Here is a 20393-nt window from a genome sequence, read left to right on the forward strand (position 1 = left end):
TTTCCACAAGAAAGCACAAGCAACCGGTCACATGATATTTTCGCCCGGCTGCAGATGGTCACGCAGTGGCAGCTGGTGTAGAAGAATCTGAGCTCGGCCAGCAAGCCTGTACACACGGCGGAGGCTGAAGCCAATGCACAGCTTTGTGTTTCAGCTCGAGTCCTGATATAATGTGTTTCTACAGCTGCCAGACTGGAATTGGCAGCGAGTATACTGTGGCCTGTATACACCTTTTATACACATAAACAGGACTAGGATTGGGCATCGAGAACCGGTGCCAATGGAATTGTAATTTTGTTTTGGAATCGTTTGGGAAATTTCGTTTCAAATCCGATCATCGATTCCAAATTTTACATGCGTAAGTTTTGGTTTCCTTAGCGGCCACCGTACTTCCAGGCGCTTGTTGTGTTGTAGCCATGAAGCACAGTAAGCGGCGCTCTAAAGTGTGGCTTTAGTTTACGTTGAAAAAGCCTAAACTAGGTGTTAAACTGTAAACCACCATTGAATTAAAATAACATTTTCCTCTCATCTGTGAAATAAGCATGTGACCCGTTTCTACTCCACCCCTTAAAGAATCGGAATCGATAAGAACCGGAATCGAAAGGAAGAATCGGACTTGGAATAAGAATCTCTGTTAAAATCTAAACGATGCCCAACCCTACTTAGGACTGTATGGATGCTGCCTGCTGCACGACACCCATCGGTGACATTTCTAAATGATCATTGGGGTCATTTAGTCGCTACCTGCCACCAGTCGTAGTCGTATCAGATGTTGGCTTGGAAGCTTCTCCTGTGAATCTACAGAACAGTCATAAATGATCTGTTGTACACTGATTATTTGAATTGATTCATTAAAAATAAAAAGATTCAGTCAAGTGTCAGGCCCGAGGCAGGCTACCGTGTTCCAAAAATATTGGTTCCACAAAAAATTTGAAGGGTCTGGACCAACGCTGTTAAGAGTCTAGCCGTGGATTCAGTTGGTCTTTACGACTGAAGCCAGGGATGGGTGAAGAAATGTTTTGATAAAAGATAGGTGCAATCAGAGACATGGTAATTAATACGATCTTTGAGGCACTTCTTAAATAAAAAGTCGTCTCCCAGTAAGCGTCCCCCCACCCCCCCACCCTCGTTGTTCGTGAAAATCCTAAACGATAAAAAGAAATGTTTGTGGTTACGATGAAAATGTGCCACTTGCATCAATAAAAAGGCATCCTCAATTATGTATTCACTACCTACACTATAATACACAATAATAACTTATGTTTTCTTTCTCATTGTACATTTTTGTGTGAGGCTTGCCCCCCCCCCCTTTCCCCCCGCCACAATATAGAAAAAAAATTTACAAAAAAAAAAAATGTGCATCTAAAATTTCAAGTTCTTCAGCAGAACTGTCATATTTATCCAGGGATGTGAGACGGGTGTAAATGCGTTCGTGATGGCAGGCACGGAAAAGAAACCGCTCTCCGTTCAAATCACAAAGCCGGCCGTGCTTTGATACGAGGATGGACATTCAGAGAGGAGAAAGGAATGAAGCCGAAGGAGGGGGGAAAAGAAAAGAAAAGGGGAAGGCAACATAACGTCAGGGAATGTTATTGAAGTCCAGTGTCTTTGTTTTCCTTGTAGATGCCAAGAAAAGAAGAGTTTGGTATTCCAACAAAACTATCTGAATGGTTCAGGCAGGAAACGTTCCCGTTCTCCAGTTTGCTTTGCCGTGTTGAAAAAGGTCCAGAGGGTGAGTTGGTCCTCCCTTTACTCTTCCCCCTCCTTGCCTTTCAGAGTTGGCCTGCGAGTGTTTTTTTGGCTGAGACGGCAGCTTGGACAGACAGTAGGTGGGCGAAAGGAGGAAGCTGGTCTCCCCTTCATACAGACTCCTCAGTGGATAGCAGCAGGGGGTTGATGTATTCAAATCCCTCGAACTCTGACTGGTCTATTCTCTTGATGACGTCCCTAAGGAGAGGGGGACAGAAATAAGGATGAGAGGAGTTGATTTATCACAAAATCGGAGCAGAATATCATCCATGGCAAACCTGGATCAAGTTCTGAACAAAAGGCAGTTTCACAGCACTGACAGAAAGAGTCTCCTTACTCCTATTCTCCATGTTTTTGAACTGGTTAGTAGGGGTGTAACCATGAATTGATCTGGATCGATATATCAATTCAATCCTCAACGATCCAATATTATCGGTACAAAATGAAAGTATCGATACATATCGACATCTTTAAGATGCGCCTTTATTTTGGAATTCCCACTTTATATTTTTTTTATTTATTAAAAAGAGTAGTTCTGTTTATTACATTTAAATGTCTGAAAGAGCTTAGTAATGAAATTATCAAATCATATTTTAGTTGCCTTAAATATATATAATTGTAACTGATTGTGTTAAATGGGCTTATGGTATCGTCTTGTGTCGGTCGCAGACTCCTGAATTAAATCGAATCAACATCGCATCGTGGCAGACTTTGTGATGTCAGTAAACTGAATCGTTATCCAAAGAATCAATATAATAATGTATGGCAATAAAACGTGATTTACACCCCTACTGGTTAGCGATGCGCTCATCTCGATACAGATTTCAATACCTCGACCCTGACCCATGAATTGTTGCGCCTGTAATCAGTGCACCGATTAATGAAGGGTGCACCAGACACAATTTGGAATGAACTTGCAGATGCATCGTTTCTAACATATTTGCATCACCACATTTATTTATATAGAATTATTAGTAGAGAACCTATGCCTTTATTTAGAAATAAGAGAGTAAGACCAATAATTTGATGTTTAGATTGGTTCCCGCAGTTTTGAAGCCTCGAGTTTGGCAAAAAGGGGTTCGCCATCTTGGTATTTTGCAACCGGAAATGACGAGCTGGGGAGGATGACGCGGCTGAACAAGACATTTTTAGGCAACCAAAATGTTCCAGTTAACTTTTGATGAAGTGAAAACACAGTGAGAGGGTCAAAGTTTAAGATAAAACACGCCCAACACCCAAAAACTAGTTCAGGTCTACTTTAATGTCCACAGTGTTAGCATGGTTAGCATCGCTAAGCCTCTGTCCTGATTGACAGGTCCTAAAGCATCCCCTGCTTTATCGTCTATTTTAAAATAAATGGGACCATAATTTACAAAATAAACATCATGCTGTATTGAAGAAGACTTGAAACTAGCGATTGAGACCATAAACTCATTATGAAAATATTTACTGAGCTAATAAATCAAGTGAGAAGTAGGGCCATTTTCTCATAGACTTCTATAGAAACAGACTTCTTTTGCAACCAGTGGAGTCGCCCCCTGCTGTAAATTAGATAGACTGCAGGTTTAAAGGCATACTATTCAGTTTCCGTTTTTGTCAAACAGCTACCCCTAGTGTGGAGTACTTGTATTTAACGTTACTGGCATAAATACCACTCACGCAGAGCTGTCTCTGCACTCACTGCCTGATCCCCTCCCCCCTGTAGGACTGGTCTTATTATCAACAACTTCGTAAATTAGATTAGATTCAACTTTATTGTCATTGTGCAGAGTACAAGTACAAAGACAATGAAATGCAGTTTCATGCAGTGCAAAAAAAGCAGAAAAGTGCAATGTGATACAGAGTATGGGCAGGTGGTGGTAAAAACTGACATACAACAAGCAAGCGCAACAACATACAACATAGAACGCAAGCAAGTTTACTTGACATGTTGATAAAATTAAAGTCTCCTGCGATCATGTGAACACCATCGCGTTGGGCCCGCTGCTTTTCGTTTATGGTGTCCAGCAGGAGAGAGAGCGCTGTGTTTACATTGGCGTCTGGTGGAATATACACAGCCCTAATGATCACTACTGTTGGCTCTCTCGGTAGAAAAAAAGGCCGGCATCTTACAGACATGTACTTGAGGTCAGGGGAACAGTGTTTATCTATAATTGTCCCGTTATTACACCAGTTCTCATGCACGTGCATACAGAGCCCCCCCTCCTCTGCTCTTGCAGTCCTCAGTCCTGCCCCAGCGGAGCAGAGTGCGGCCTGCTAGCTGCATGCTAGCATTGGGTATCCCTGGGTGAAGCCAGGTTTCAGTGATAATCAAAACACAGCAGTCGCGAACATAGCGATTTCCAGCGAGCTGTAGTTCCAAGTCGTCCGTTTTATTCACCAGGGATCTGGCATTGGAGAGAGAGAGGCTCGGTAGAGGTGGCTTGTGTGCTATGCTAGCTTTAGCAACAAACGCTATTCCTCTCCCTCCTCCGTCTGCGCCGCCTCCTAGACCCGACAACAATCCACGAAGAGCCCGGCGTTCTCGCTATGTCGTCTGGGATGTTGTGCGTATAATGAAAGACACTCGAAATAGATATCTGGTGCTGGTCACCAATGTCCAAAAGGTTCTGGCGGGTGTAGCGGATGTTCGCAGAACCGACAGTAGTAAAGCAATTCGTGATTCTCACGAGATTTAGCGGGGCACCACCTCCCAAACCTGCATTGTTGGTTTTCTCAGAGGCGCCCCTCCCCTGCTTTGCTATCGAGGTGAGCTATCGGAGCTTCCACTGTTCTGCAAAATGTCTACAACATGGAAACCACCTGAAGGGTAAGGTTTCTTTGTTAGTTCTGCCAGGACAAATCCGTAAAACCCCGTAAAATGGCATCCCCTAAGTACATGATGTCAAGTGGGACAGAAAGAACTCGAACTGCTTCTTTGTTTCCTGAGTATGCTGCTTCCATTAGCAAAGGCATAATCACAGGTAAATGGAGCGGAACCCCATAACTAACTCAAATGGCTGGAAAAAAAATACATGTACTCCCTTAGCAACACCGCTTGCTGCTTCTCCTGCTGGCTGTTTACTCGTGTGTGTGTGTGTGTGTGTGTGTGTGTGTGTGTGTGTGTGTGTGTGTGTGTGTTTTGATTGCGAGGAACTGAAGCCCAAAAAAGGGGCCTCTAGCTGGGAAAGGCTGAGAGGCTTTCTCCCTTCAGACACTGGGCAGGAGGCTTTGAAGTTTAAACAAAAGGTGTGTTCACCGACCTTCCCCCTGGTGTACCAGGTGGGTGGGGGTCTCACTTTAGGGGCCGCTTGCCGGTGTCGAACAGGTTGCGGATCCCACCCACATAGAGCGCAAGGACAAGTGAATGAAATGCTACAGTGTCTCTCTTTCAGTTTGCAGACTAGAATACTGATGAAGCCAATAGTTTTTCCACCATCTGATCTCATGTGAAGTACTCTCGCCGTAGGAGTAGGTCAACCACCAATACAAAAATTAGATTCAGAAAATGGTGTTTTTCTGTTTTGGAGTTTCTCTGAGAGAACAGAGAGGCAGAAAGGAAAAAAACCACAAAGACGGACACACAAAAGAGAGAGGAGAGGGTTTGGGAGTTGACCAAAACAAACAGTGTGTTCAACCGACGTAAATGTTGCCTTTTTTTTCTCCAGGCTTGAATGACTTGAAAGCATTACCAGATGCAGAATGAAGAGGAGCGAACGAGGAAGGGACCGAGGAGAGGAGGGAGTGAAGTGGGAGAAACAAAACAAGAGTGAGGCAAAGAAAGCAGCAGGATATCTAGACAACATTTGAACTGCTTTTTAAAAACAAATACTTGCATTTTGTACCAATATCAAACTAAGAAATGATTTCTAAGAGACCTGAACAGCTATTAGCAATCTAAGAAATAATTGTAACCATCTAAAACAACAATGGCACAGGGTACCATTGATGTTTTAGTACTTCTAGTGTGACTAAGCTGTTGTTTTATTGGAAATGAAAGAAATTAAGGGAAGAAAGAATAAAGAAAGAATAAGTAATGACTTAGTTTCCCAAAATACAGCACCTTCAGTGCTACAGTAGGATAAGCAACAGGTTAATTAGACAGGCTAGATCAGTATTGTGGTCCTAGCCACCACATTCAAGTCCCTAAAAGCAACCACCAAGGACCAAGGCTACAGAAAAAGAAAGTACGCGGCACTAGATAAGGCTGCCATTTTGAGCCAGGGAGCTGGCATAGAAAAAAATACTAAAGCCTCTCTCCCCCTCCCATTACCATGCTGGCAAGGGCCCCCAGAAAATCTGGCTTTTAATGTCGCAATGTAAATCTCTTACATGGAGGGTTTACCCTTCTCTCTCCCTACACGGCTCTCACTTCTCTTTCTTCTTGTGCCAAGCCCATCACGAGTGGGAGAGAGGGGAGACTGGAGAGCTTTTTGCATCACCCCCCCTCCCAGAGCAGGAGTGGGCGACATCAGCCCCTCTCCTTGGTAACAGAGGGAAGAGAAAGAGGTGGGGAGATAAAGTGCGAGACGCAGGGAGGGAGGCATGCATCTCTGTTTGATGTGCCATGGTGTTTGATGCCAGGTTGATATCTCCACTACTGAACTGGCAGTGTGCTCTCCACCCCCGTTCTCCCACTCATCTTCCTCGACTCCCTCCCCCCCCCTGCACTGTACCACCTCCAACCGCTTCCACACTTGGCTCCCTAAAAGTCTGTCACGGATCCCCGTCGTCAAACACTGTCACAAATGAGCTGGGATAGACTTCAGAGCCGTCTTGTTGTAATGAGCTACGAGGCTCCCCCACTCCGAGACTGGTTTAAAGTCGAGTGTCTAGTGAACAGCAGAGGTGTACAACACCTTCAAACTGAGGGAGAGCCATGCTAGCTACCCAAAGACATCTGTTATGGGTACAGAGCATGATGGGCATTTAATAAGGCTCCAATTAACACTGGGAGCTCTTGTTGCTCTGTGCTCTACAATTTCACAATGATGTTGTAATTGCTGTACATGTTCAAAAGTCCCAAGTTACACAAGCAGGAAATAAGCCACAATGGTGTTGATGTAATTCTCCAAGTAGAACCTTGCTGAACTGGTGCTGAACATACCAATCACTGCTTGAATGGCACCATTTATTTTGAAGATACAATCCTCATTTTGCTTTATTTCACAGTATAAAGTCAAGAATGATGATGACGTCAATGAAAGAATTGTTGCATACCAGCATGATCTACTATTCTCGTGTGGAGAGAGCAAAGATGTTGAACCTTGCAGCAGCACTACCTCATATGCTATGTGCTGCCTGGAGCTTCATTATACTTCAAACTAAGTGCCTAACAGCATCTGAACCCCCCCCCCCAACAATTGTCCAACATTGTGTGGGGGTGGTGTCCAACAATTCTTGTACCTTTCAGTCCCTCCAGGATTTCGCAGACTTTTTTTGAGATTGTTGCGGCCCAAAATGCCTGATTTCACGGGAGCTTTTGTAAAAAATTGGGATAAAAGTTGCGATGTCTTTTGTATGTTTGTTGCAATGAAGTTGCGAGAGACAATGAAAGTTGTAAAAGAAGTTGCGATTTTTTTTGTATAGTTCTTTAAAAATAAAAATAAAACTTGTTTTGGGGAGAATAAAATTACTCTGGGCTGAGTTTTCCTACTGACCTTACCAAAAAGGCTCAGGATGCTGCAAATGTTGGTATAATATAAAAATGGCTGGTGGATTTAAGACAAAAAATAATAATTTTATTGAATGAATCAAATTTGAACATATGTGTCAGTGGCTTGTTAGTTCATTTCCTATCCTATCCTGGCCTGGGACACACATTCATACGGTTTGATAAAGTACTTATTGGACTTTAACTTATCATTGCACTTACAATAACGAACGTAGCTGTCCTCAATTTAGCTCAGCGTGTCAACTCATCTCCGGTTTTTCCTGCATCCACCGTGTGTGTGTGTGATCCGACAGGATTGAAACAGCACCAGCTTTCAGCGACTTTAGTGAAAAATCGTTACAGTGTACATTGATGTTAAAATGTATACAGGTTGGCAGGACGGTCTGAAATGTTTTACACGGTCTTTCGCTGTACATTTTGTTGGTAAATGTGAGATGTTTGAGTCACACACGCCTCGTCTTCATATCAGAAACAAGGAAATGAATTTGCAGACGTACGTGTGTTACGTCAACCCGTTCTCACTCCCGCTTGGTCAGCGGCTCCCAGCGTCACATACTGACGCAAAGTCTGGCACGTGGGACTGCTGGGATTGGTTGAAGTCGCGGGAAACTCAGATTATTGGTCAAATTTGCGGAAAAGTTGAGGTGATTGGTCAAAACTGGGAGTCGCACCAAATTCACGGTGATTGGTTGAATTCACGTGAATTGGCGCGATCGCAAAATCCTGGAGGGACTGACCTTTACACAACACTCAATCCGACATTCACGCCCGATTTATGCAGGAACATGACCAGGTGTGCTAAGCTGTGAAAGTAAGTCAAAGTTTAGACTTTTCTCTAAAGGTCTTTGTTTTCCTTTTTCAAACTTTACTCAAACTTTACTCATACAATACAACTCATACAATTTACTCATACAATCAAGTGCAAGATGTTTCTTATCTCTAGCTCAATGATTCACTGTGTCGAGACTACGAAGAGTCAAAAGACACACAGCTGTTCGTGGAGAGAGATCATGGAGGCAGTGTTTTTGAAGCCCAAGATGACATCCTGAAATGTCTTGCGTTGTCCATAATTCAAAGATATTTAGTTTACTGAGTTCACAGAAGAGTGAAGAAACTAGAACACATTCACATTTAAGAAGCTGGAAACAGAGAATTTAGACTTTTTGTCATTGATGAAAATGCTAATAAGGATCACATTTTGGGTGAGGTGCATGGTGTATTTAATTTTCAGTTCAGCTTCTGCTTTTGATCAGTGCGGTTGTTGAGAAATGGTTTGCTAAAGTCAGTCCAATAAAAGCTTTGCAGGAAAAATATATAAATTTTGGAGCCTGAAAAATGTAACCAGCATGATTTCAAATGAAAACGTTGTCTAACATAAGCCTGGTAATATCTATGGGCAGGGCCTGCCAAAGCCTTACGGAATCCATTTTGTGATGGCACAGAGGAAAACTGGCCATGCTCGTGTTTTTGTCTGAAGCAGCACCGTGTGTGTTGTTGTGCCAGATCTCTTCAGCCTTTTCTCTCCAAAGTTAAATCTTAAACCAGCGCTCCTGTCGGATCCTGGAGGCTACATGATGGCATTAATCAAAACAATGTCCCTGATGGATAAAGACGTCAATGTTGGGAAGTCAGAGGGGGGGATGTTTTTCTTTATTGGATGCAGAAGTCTTCTGGGAAGATGGCACAACACCCACCCACTGGAAAAATACCCGTTTTGTAAACCTCTCTTTGACCATGATAGGTTCCACTTATTAGTTTCATCTGCACATCTTACATGTTACAGCTGGACATATTCACACCTGCCAGGTACAATTACAGTTTGGTCCTGGTGGCCACTGACCAACAAATTGGTTGCAATATGATGCTCTATTTAATTCATTAATTGCGACACAATTCAAGAGCAAAGGACACAATTTAATTTGCAAGGTAGAATATAGAAGCAATATAGAAGACAGCGTTGAAGCAAGCAAGCAAAGATATATTACGTCTAACTGAAATTGAAGTGCAATTTTTTGCTAAGAAATCAATATATATCTTCTTGTTATTATGTCCCTGCAGTGGTAGCGCCTTCATATAGTTTTTCTTTGGTCAATATTGTAATATGATAGGAGCCATAGCTGTTGCACAAGACCACTTTGATGTCAACAGCCCAGGCAGTTTTAATCCCGCTACTATTGTTTTGATTTAGCTGGGGACCGACATCGCTGCCAAGTGCTTCGCCTCGTTTATGACCTCAGCACTTTACTTCATGACTCACTGAATCACAGGGTAACGTGTTGAGGTTACCATGTTGAGACTACCCCTTGCTGTGAGTTTTGACTGTCTGTCACCACATCTGGCTGGACCCAGGACTCAGAGACGGCTAACACTAGCCCCCTTCCTTCTATACCCTGGGACTAACACAGCACTGAGTGTGCAGGAGTTGCTGATGACTCAGCAGGGGTTGAAATAACATAAATGAAAAGCAAGCTAGGAAAACTGGCTGCAACTTTTTTAAATGGAATACATACATGGTCTTCAAACATGTTGAATGTTTAAAAGACACAGACATCAGCCCAACATAGAAGTGAACAGTCTCCTAGCAACGCCGTTTTTCAGTTCGCACTCAATCGATGTCATGGGAAACGCTCAATCAGAGGCTCAAAGCTTAGACACAGTTTCCACAAAAAAAAAGAAGAAAAAAAAAATATATATATATAAACTTGTTTTTAAAGGGCTGTAAAGGTGTATGTCTGATATTTTTCAAATTTTCCAGGTAGGTAGTTTTTCACATTTCACTACGCTATCAACATCGCAGACCTAAAACCTGCTCGATCTGCTCGAGGTAATAATTTATTGCTATCAAAGTTATGTAGAGACTTGAAAAAAACTGACATCATGACCTGAGGCAAATTTCAAGTCCTACAGATCTACCTACAGAAGTGCAGTTTCACTACAGAAACTGAAAGAGTGAAAGAGTGCTCACAATGCAGACTGATCTCACTAAGTGGCGTATGTATGACACGCCAATTCGTATGCCGTTTTTGCGTGTTATCAAGACACAATCGTTTTTTAGCGTGTTTATCAATGCTGTTTAGCCTCCATTGACTTACATTACATGTGAATTATCCATATCCATAGCGAGTAGTACGAAAGGAGGGAGGCTGGATGGGTAAAACACAGGACTTTCACCCGGGAGAGCTAGGATCGTGTCCCGCGTGTAGCGTTTATCAACCGTTTTTTTTTTTTTTTTAAATAAAGCCTTCCCCAATGTTCTTTTCCTAAACCCAACCGTTTATTGTTTTCCTAAGCGTGTGACGTTAGTCACCGTCGTGTTTTTGAGTGTTACTAAAGCCTTTCCCAATGTTCTTTCCCTAAACCCAATTTGTTTTTACACAATGATTCACATGAGGTTGACTTTAATGGTTTAACTTAAGTTGACTTGAACTTTAACAGTGCTGTGAGTTGAAGAGGCAGTACTTACTCATCATCTGGTGTTAGCTGCACTGGTTCATTAGTAAACTGCGTGTCAAAGTTTTCGAGGCCGTAGTCATCAGTGATTTGAGGTTTGAAGGGCGGCGTCATCTCTTTCTTGTCCAGCTGAGGAAAAACAACATACAAATGTGTTATGTACAGTAGGCCTATAACAAAGCTGTCCACCCTTTCCTCCGAGGAGACCTCATTTGAAAGGTCATTAAAAATGACTTTTTTTAAATCCAACACAGAATTTGAATAGTCAAACTATAGTGGACTTACTTGATACTTTTCTTGTGCTACAATTTTGTGGCCTTTGCTACAAAACTTTTCACCTCTGTAGCACCAGTGCTATGTGCAAAAAAAGTCTTTATTTTGAACATAATGCTAGTTGTTCTGTTATCTTTAAGAAAAAAAAGTGCATTCTCTCCTGTCTGCTCGACAAAACATGTAAACGGGATACGACGGGAACCATTCTCCTGGGATTGGGACAAGACAGGAGTTTTTTTGTGGAAGTGGGATGGGACAGGAGGGGAAATCCAATCCTGTGTCACCCTCTAGTCCCTTGGCCCCACTCCCTGCCGCTAGGAGACTACTTGGCCAGGAGGAGACGAACCTTCAGTTAGTGACAGTATGAACTTAAAATTCAGCCAGTGCAAACCCCAGCGCCGGGGCTGGTGGCCAATAGCAGTAGTGGGTGAGGAAGTTTGCTGATCCGGAGGGGAGTCAAGGCGGTCCGAGAGCAGAGCCACGGCGCTTGGTCTGGTTGTTTATGAGTTACCACAGTTGCTAACTGAAGGTCCGTCTACAGGCTGTCGCTGCAAAATCTATATAAAAGTAACACAGCATGGGCAGACTCTGATTATAACAAAACCACCTGGTGCTGAAAAAAAGCCTAGAGGAAACGCTGACATGTAAAATATATTGTGATAATGTGGTTTTAGCGTTAATGTCCGCTAAAGTTAGCTTGCTTGCTCACATGACGAATAGCTAGCTAGCTAACGTAGCAACATACTGCGTTGAGTGTATAACGTCTACATCATCCAGACTCCCAGGGCTGATCTGGCTAATTACTTTATCATTATTATATAATGTTACGAAGCAACCAACGCCAGATACATGCAGCGTAGCTAAGCTACAGCTAGCTGGCTCACCTTAGCTTGATTGCTCGCCAATCAATAGCAAAATACAATCTGAGTAAATATCTTCGTTGGCTAGCTTACCAAATTACTTGACCAGCTAATATGCTCCATGATACTTACTTATGTATTATAAAGGTGTTGATTTTAAACAACAATAAATAGTGTAACTGTACAAAGAAAAAAATGTATAACTTAGGATTGGTTTCTACTAGACAAGAGCGACGCGAGGCAGGGGCGGCCAACTGTAACCTAAGCTAAGGTTGGACAGCTAGCTGTAACTCAGCTATCTGGCTTAAGTGTGTCTCAAAAATATAAGGAAAGGAAAGAAACCTGCACATTTGAGATGAATGAATGAACAGTTACTGAGCCCATACAAAATAGTGTGATTTACTATACATCAGGCATTTTAAACACTGTGGCTCTTTTCCATATGGTCAGATCTGCTACAGTAAAAGATGGGCATCTTATTGCTACATTTCTCAGTGGAAATGAAGACTGAAAAAGGGAGAGAAAAACAACAGAATGCAGGAGGTTGAAGCAGCAGAGTAATTGTGCCAGAGTGATTCAGCCAGTAGAGTTTTTGTCTGGTTTGTTTCCATGGTTTCACATCGGTCCCTCATCCTGTTGAAATGTGCACTGAGGACATTTTCTGAGAACACAATAAAGTCAGACCACAGGATGGATGTTTACTCAATCTAAGAATATACGCATTTAGAAGAAAACCTGGCTACAAGTAGGCTTATAGAAGCTTTAAATAGAGATGTCCATGTGATGTCCTACAGCGGATAATCACCTTTCAGTTGCATCATTTCAATATCAAAACATAAATGAAATTATGTATATAGTCTTTGAGTGTTTCCTCCAGAAAAGACAATACATTCTTGATTAAATTTGTAATTATAATAATACAATAAAAGTACAAGAAAGGAAATCCTTGCATTCTGAAATTCCATCAAAATGATCCATTACAGTGAAATCCTTTTAAGGCTGCCACTCGTAGTACTTAAAAGGTGAGTGAGAGGTGAGTTATTTGTCGTGTGTGTGTGTGTGTGTTACCTGACACAGAGCTGAGAGTAGAAAAAACTGTTGAAACCGGAGTGTTCAGAGCAGTTGGAAATCTGAACGTTTTAGCTCACAGAGATTTCTCTTAAATACGTTTACCTCATTATTTAAATTGGCCATGTTTAACATAAAAATCTGACTTAACAGTAACGATATGACAGAAAACAAGTAAAAGCATAATAGGTCGCCTTTAAAAGAGTACTAAACTGATTTATCATTTCACTCCTATATAATTAATATAATATTTTGGACTCACATTGGACAGTTTAATTTTTTTTGCAAAATCGATGCAGCAGAAGTGGTTGTCTTTTTTATTCTACCTGATATTCTTTCTTGTCGAAACCTGGTGACTACATAACCCACAATGCAACTTGACCGCTGACAGTTAAAGATTGGGGTGTGTTATGTTAGTAGCGGATAATGAAGCCTGGAGCCTCTAGCCTGCAGCAAAGATCTGGTAAGCAAACTTTTTTTTCTAACTCCACACCTCCAGACTTCTTTACTTTAAAACTTGTAGTCTTCAGAATCAACTGACGCTGACTCGAGTGACATCACTTGAGGACATTTGTCAGACCTCACACAGCTCCCTTCATGGATCCTTTCATCGGCAATGATGTCTGCACTTTGCCAATTGTACGGCGGCGTGGTGTATGGCGTAGTGGAGGTGTGTTAGTTGTGGTCGCTAATCACGATAGCTTGGCTTTAGTGATGGTTCTCTCTGACCAATCAGTGGTCTGCAGTGTTTTAACTCCACCTTCTAATATCGGCTGAGCTCACTTTATTGACTGAGGTGGTAACAAAACCAGTACCAGGTACAAGACACTATCCACAACTTTTGCTAATGGAAAAAACTAGACAAAAAAGAGTGAGTCGAGTAGAGTCGTGCCGTACCATGCAGTGGAAATGCAGCATTTGTTTTAGTTTATTAGACTTGTTGTATAAGTAAGGGTTAATGGCCGACGAGGTGTCCATTGTCAAGTATTAACGGACGACGGTGAGGCGTGAACCGTCCAACGCGCAGAAACAGGAAAGACTTTAGATACGACTTGCCACCCTTAGCAACGGGAGATATTTATAGTCCGCTCCGCTCGTAGAACCCTTCAGCTGAGCTACGAGCCAGAAAAGTTAACGCTATGCTAGCAAGATCCAAAGTCAATAACATTGTGTACATTTGGCAATCAGTAACAATATTTGACAGTATGTTGAACAACAAGACAAGCTAGCTATCCAGCCATGTCATTGACCCCATAACAATATAATGACTTTTACGAAAATGTTATCCGCGATGTGTAACGTTACTGCCGGCCGCAGCCTGAAGTAGCGACCTGAACAGTGAACGGGATGTGAGATAACGTTATTCGCTGTGAAACAAAGTCAGTTCAGAGGGGCAGTATAACTTACTTCTTGCAGCTTGTGTGTTAGCGCCATCCTGTGGTGTTCAGAGGCAGTGTTGGAAATAGCAGATTCACATTTCTTTTTTGTTTTAATGTAGCACATTCATTTAGAACAGTAAACTGTCAGTTTCACCTGAACTCCTTTAGTAGGTGTCCTCCGTCACTTTTTTATGGACACCCTGCAGCCAATCAGAATAGAGTATTCATGTGTTTTAACCAGGGACAAGGTCTGTAAATTAACTTTGACTAGAGGTCCTACATACACTGCACCGGTTCTACTTATTTAAATGTGACAATGCTTACATGTATTGTCCCTGTCAAGTACATTTATGAAGATAAAAAAAGTTATCTTAACTTGAACTAAACCTTAACCATAGAGATGGCAGATCAGAAAATCATTTTGGAAGGCACTGACAAATAACCTATTTTGGTGTTTAGGTATGAATACGGTTGAGGAATTTATCAAACACTCACAACTTGCTCTCCAGTTCCACTTCTTGTTTGTCAGTTGTTTCCTGAGTGTGTGTGTTTAGTTCCTCCAACACTCTGGGTTCTCCTGCTGTTTTTTTTTGCAGCAGTTTCTCTGCTTCATTAGTGTTATTGCTTCAAAGTGCTTTGTGGAAACAGCTTCAAACACACAAACAACTCACTTTCTCTCTTTACACCTCTTCCTATCGCTCCCTCTCCATGAAATTGGCCCACCTTCCCCCAATCTCTCGCTCTCTTTGCTAATTTTTTTATTATTTTGTTGTTTTTTTTTTCAGCGCCTACCTACACTTCTCTGTCAGTTTCACCCCCTCACATCCTGTCTCCATCTTTCTCCTCTCCGTTTGTCTATGTCTTACTCATTGTCAATTCTTCCATCTTTTTTTCACGTCGCTCTCCTCCTACTTTCCCTAGTCTCTCTGATGTGTTGTTGGACAGGCTGAAGCTCTGTGTGGTGGTAATGAACCACACTGAAGGCCAGGAACGAGCCCGGCACCTTCACACACACACATGCATGCATGCATGCACGCTTGCACACACACACACACACACACACACACACACATACACACGGGAAGTGCCCCTGAGGCCAGAGGGGCGCATAAAAGAGGTCACTGAGTGCCAGGGCTATATAGGCGATCCATGGGTTCTCAGATCACAGCACCTGTCAGAGTGTGTGTGTGTGTGTGTGTGTGTGTGTGTGTGTGTGTATATATACCCGGTGGCATCGATGCTTTCAGGACAGGATTGGACGATGTGACAATCCGCCTGATCTGAGGCAGCCGTTAATGTGACTGCAGACTTACCACAGTCAACAGATGCCATGCATCACACACTTACACACACTCACACTGTTTGACTTAATCACACTCTGAGTGGAGCTTTAGCTCTCTTCGAACCCTGCCACAGCGGTGTAGGAGCACATCTCCATAAGAACAAGGAGATTACCATCAGAGAGTGCCTTCACTTCACTGTTGGTTTGAGTTTTGGAAATGAAATATTTTTCAAAATATCTTCTTCTTGTACAGATCGGCTGTCAGATAGTGAACATCCCCCAAATAAATTGCTCACTTCAATAGAGAAAGGGACTTTTCTGAAAGAAAACATGGTGCTCTCTGAACAGGGTCGCTGTTTTTTTTAGATAAGGTTACCTCAAGTGCTGAACATGGCCACACTATGACGAAACAGGCATTCAGACCAACAGAACAATCAGGTTACCAGTGCTTTAAAGGGTTAGTTTTTTTCCAACCTGGACCCTATTTTCCTATGTTTTTGTGTGTAAGTGACCGATGTGAACAATCTTTCAATTGGTCTTGCTACCGCGAACTGCGCTGCAATGTACTATAACCCTATAGGGCAAATGTGCATCTTCAATTTCGTCCACTAAAAGTGCTGTTTCTGCCACTGAAAGGCTCAGATTAATATTCTAAGTGTCTGACAACCTTATAGAAAGGATTTCTAAAGAGGTTGACCTTTCTGTTTAAGAGTAAGATCCTTTTTTAAAACATAGAAACATTCGCAAAATTGCTAACGCTAAACCCACCAGACTCCATTTAAAAAAAATATATATATACTTTTAGCGTGTATAGAGCCAACATATTTTCACATGCAAATCGGTAAACTGTGTTTATTTCAACCAAACCAGAGTGGTGATTGTTGGAAAAGTGGAAAGACGAACCAAAACAGCTTTTCGTAGTTTTACTTTGTCTGTCGACTTTGAACGAAGTGTATTTTACGATGATAAAATTACTGTTTATTTACATGGCGTCTGGTGGGTTTAGTGATCGCAATTTCGCAGATGTTTTTATGTTTAAAAAAAAGGATCTTACTCTTTAACAGAAAGGTCGACCTACTTAGAAATCCTTTCCATACAGTGATCTTGCTTAATACTGGGCCAATGTTAAAGATTGTTGTTCCCATTAGTCACTTTGACACAAAAACATGATTGTTGAAAAAAGTTACCCTTTAAGAACAAAACACTGAAAATAAACCTACATATGTAGGCCGAAGATAACTGCTTGATTGGGCTAACTCAACTGCCGCCTCAGATGAGCTTTGGTTGGACTTTTTGCACAGAAAAAGGACTGTAAATTGTGAATTATCATAAATCTCTTAACCTTGGCCTTCTTGTGTTAATATGGAACAAAACAGCAAGTTAAAGTAAACTATGTATGGGTTCAAAGGTAAGACAAAAACATATCCACAGCATGCAGTGCAGGGGATGGATATCTAGTTCCCTGCCTAAATGTGATCAAAACAGCTTCCAAATTATACATTTCTTCACAACGCTCATCAACTTTGACAGTGTTCTGGCAGTAAAGATGTGTGGATTTGGCGAGGGCATAAAAGAGGACGGCAGGTAAATGATATTCAAATGTGTCATCTCTTCAGAGAGAGAGAACTCCGTGCTCCCTCAGGAACTGTCTGATGAATATTAATATGTGTAACAACAGTAGCGGCGTGCCAGGCCTGTCAGGTCTGGAGACAGGTTTCTAGTTTGAGGGCAGAGAGCGTCGCTTCTCCTCCTCTCACAGCTTTGTCAACTTGTTTTCCCTCGGTGCTACACGGGAGCGTTGTCGCTGGGCTCAGGGTTTCTCGCCACTTTGAAATCTTTTCCCAGTTTGCCTTTGGTGTGTACATCACAGGCACCGTGGCGGCATTCATTAACTCACTCTTGACAATTGTTTTCGTCCTCTTTCATGCCACTATACTACCTGCCACCCCACCTAATTGTCCCATGAGGGACACTGCAACAATGAGGATAGAGAAATGGCCTCAATTCATCTTTAATTAGCATTTGCTCTAATGTCTAATAGAGTAGCATATTTAAGCTGCTTTTATAGTTGCTGTAAACTGGATACAAGTGCTCCTGCAACATGTCGAATTCAGAACATAAGGGCTCAAAATAAAATGCAACACCTAGCATCACAGCTCTAAATCATGATATTTTTAATATTGATATTTGTCTATACAATGATAATGACTAATGAGCTACCTGAAGTCAACATAATCTGTGTTTTGATATATTTTATATTGATTCATGATAAATAGCTAATATAAATTGGATTAAAAAACTATGTCACATCTAATGTTACAATTGCATGAATCATAAGCGTATTGTAGTGCTTTCATAATATAAAGTTGAATTTGGCCTCATGCAAGAGCGTTTTATACTAAATCTCTCTTACTTTCTTCCCCCGAGGTTTGCTCATACTGTACTTTATATAGCGCTTTTTTGTAACACTCAAAGACACTTTACAGAGTTTTTGAAAGGAAATACACATACTACAAAAATTCCCACACTAGAATACACAGGTGCGTATTTGTGATCATTTTAATCTTCAGTACTCCCAAATTGCTACATATATGAGGCTACCCGTTTCACTCATAGAAATGTTACTTAGGAGTAAAAAAAAAAGGAAGGAAGTGTCACATCACACCGACTCAAGTCCTGCTGTCAGAAACCAGCAGATGAAAAGCAAGTGTAGCAGTGGTGTCAGGGGACACAAAACAAGTTTACTACAGCTGTCAAATCTGTGACATTTAGCAGCTGTACCGACATAAATAAAGATGCAACAGTTCGACATGAAGTTTGATGCTAAAACCCATCGCAACAAAGATCTCACTTTGATGGGAGACTTGCACAAAGACCCTGAGGCAGCTGTGATAATTTTCCAAACAACTACTAAGTTGTATAAGCTGTCATTCAGTAAATTGATGAGCCTTGATGCACATCACACATATACTGTGTTGTTGTTGTTGTTTTAAATATATTTAAACTCCCATATCATTCAGATTAAGGTATTATGAGTTTTTGCTCAAACAAGTGTTTCCCCTCTGTGGATGAAGGTCAGATCATTCATGAAATTAGTTTGTCAATAAGAGAAAATTCAGATCCTCTCTCTCTCTTTATCTCTCTCTTTATCTGTGTGCATTTATGTCCCATTAATCCATCTTACTAAGGGACTGTTCGGTATTTATGGAATGGACCACGGGAGGAAAATAGGGGAGGGTCATGTCTTTTTATTCTTTGTTGAGGGGAGGGTCACCCAATGTTTTAAGTCTGGGGGAGAGGGTCACCCAACTTTTGTATTCATGAAAACAGCAAAATTTCAAAGTGGCTTGTTTGGTGCATATTTTTTCCATGTAGCTCTCAGTCTCGGTCCCCCATCGCTAGCAGATGGGTCTGACCCAACAAAAATCGCAACATGACAGCAACACGAGTTTGGAGTTGCTTTCTTTGAGAATGCAAAGTATTGTCACTGCCATGAAGATGGAATATAATGAAGCTGACTAGCTGAAAGGTTTCACGTTTGCTCTGGACAGGAGGTATCCAGGCTGCAGCCATACACCCTTGTGCACCCGTGATCACCCACGGAGGAAAACATAAATCTGCGCCTATGATAGAGGAAGACAGATCTACATGTTATAATTTATATACAAGACTGTCAAAGGGAGACGGGTATCTTTCTTCCCTTGTCAGATGCTGCTCTCCTTGGTCAGCGAGCTTGTTACGACCGCAATCTCTTGTGGAGCATTATAACTTCGAAAAACCACAGTTTCCAGTTAATCTTATAATGGATATGTGTGTTGAGTGTGTTGTGACGATCGGGGAAATAAACGCCTCTTGTCTGCGAGTCTCCTGATAGAACTCCAGCCAGCTCACAGCGGGGTCTGTGAAGGTGGACAGGCCGGGCGGCAGGCCAGCGGTCAGACTGCGGAGCTCCTGAACTCCGACAGAGTTGGACCAAATTTGCAATAGCCATCAATTTTCGTAAAACGTCCCATATTTGAGCTCTACATAGTTGATTTCTCGCATAAAAAAGTCTCAGAAGTGAATTTAGTAATGAAATAGCAGACGAACAATGTATAAAGTTTCCAGTTGTAGTTCCAATGAGACAACCTGTAGGGGGACCGAAGCGGGAAAAGTTCTCTAGTGTTTTAACTTTGAATTTCTGATTGGGCGGGCCAGCTGTCAATATGGGTTATTACCCAGTGTGCTTTGTTGAATGGTCTCAATGTTTTGTTTTATTTCATGTGAATACTAGTTTACTAGAGGAGTAACTTAATATTTGAAGTAATGCAGTAATGCAGGAAGTGTGCATTTAGTTTCCATGCTTATTGTGTTTCCACAACAATTTACTTTCTTAAAAAGTATCGGTTCAGGCACCGTTAATTATGTATGCGATTTGTTAATCACAGAGTATGTAATTAATTAGATTACATTTTTTAATCGATTGACAGCCCTAATATATATGTAATCTAATCATTTCTCGCTGTATTTCCAACCAATTTTCAAGCGGTTTGCTTCGCTATAGATGCCAGACATCTATTTATGATACAGAATACTTAATTAAAAATGAGGGTTTTCATACCAAAATACCCCCATACAGTTGTCATGAAGGAAGAAATTTAGACCAAAAACATTTTTTTTGTACCAGGCTGTAAACATGT

The 20393-nt window shown here is 41.7% G+C and overlaps 1 protein-coding gene across 1 annotated transcript in view; it reads right to left on the reverse strand.

Moving 5' to 3' along the window:
• Nucleotides 1-1721: 1721 nt before the first annotated feature.
• The window catches only part of prkcz (protein kinase C, zeta), a 68160-nt gene continuing 49488 nt past the window's right edge, over nucleotides 1722-20393 (reverse strand). Inside the window, exons 14-15 of the mRNA XM_078254207.1 lie at nucleotides 10866-10981; nucleotides 1722-1947 (exon numbers count right to left, since the gene is read on the reverse strand). Of these exons, the coding sequence (XP_078110333.1) occupies nucleotides 1860-1947; nucleotides 10866-10981 (204 nt within the window). The 3' untranslated portion in view covers nucleotides 1722-1859. The remainder of the gene's footprint in view (nucleotides 1948-10865; nucleotides 10982-20393) is intronic.

The sequence above is a fragment of the Sander vitreus genome, chromosome 7, assembly GCF_031162955.1.
Source record: "Sander vitreus isolate 19-12246 chromosome 7, sanVit1, whole genome shotgun sequence".
NCBI lineage: Eukaryota > Metazoa > Chordata > Actinopteri > Perciformes > Percidae > Sander > Sander vitreus.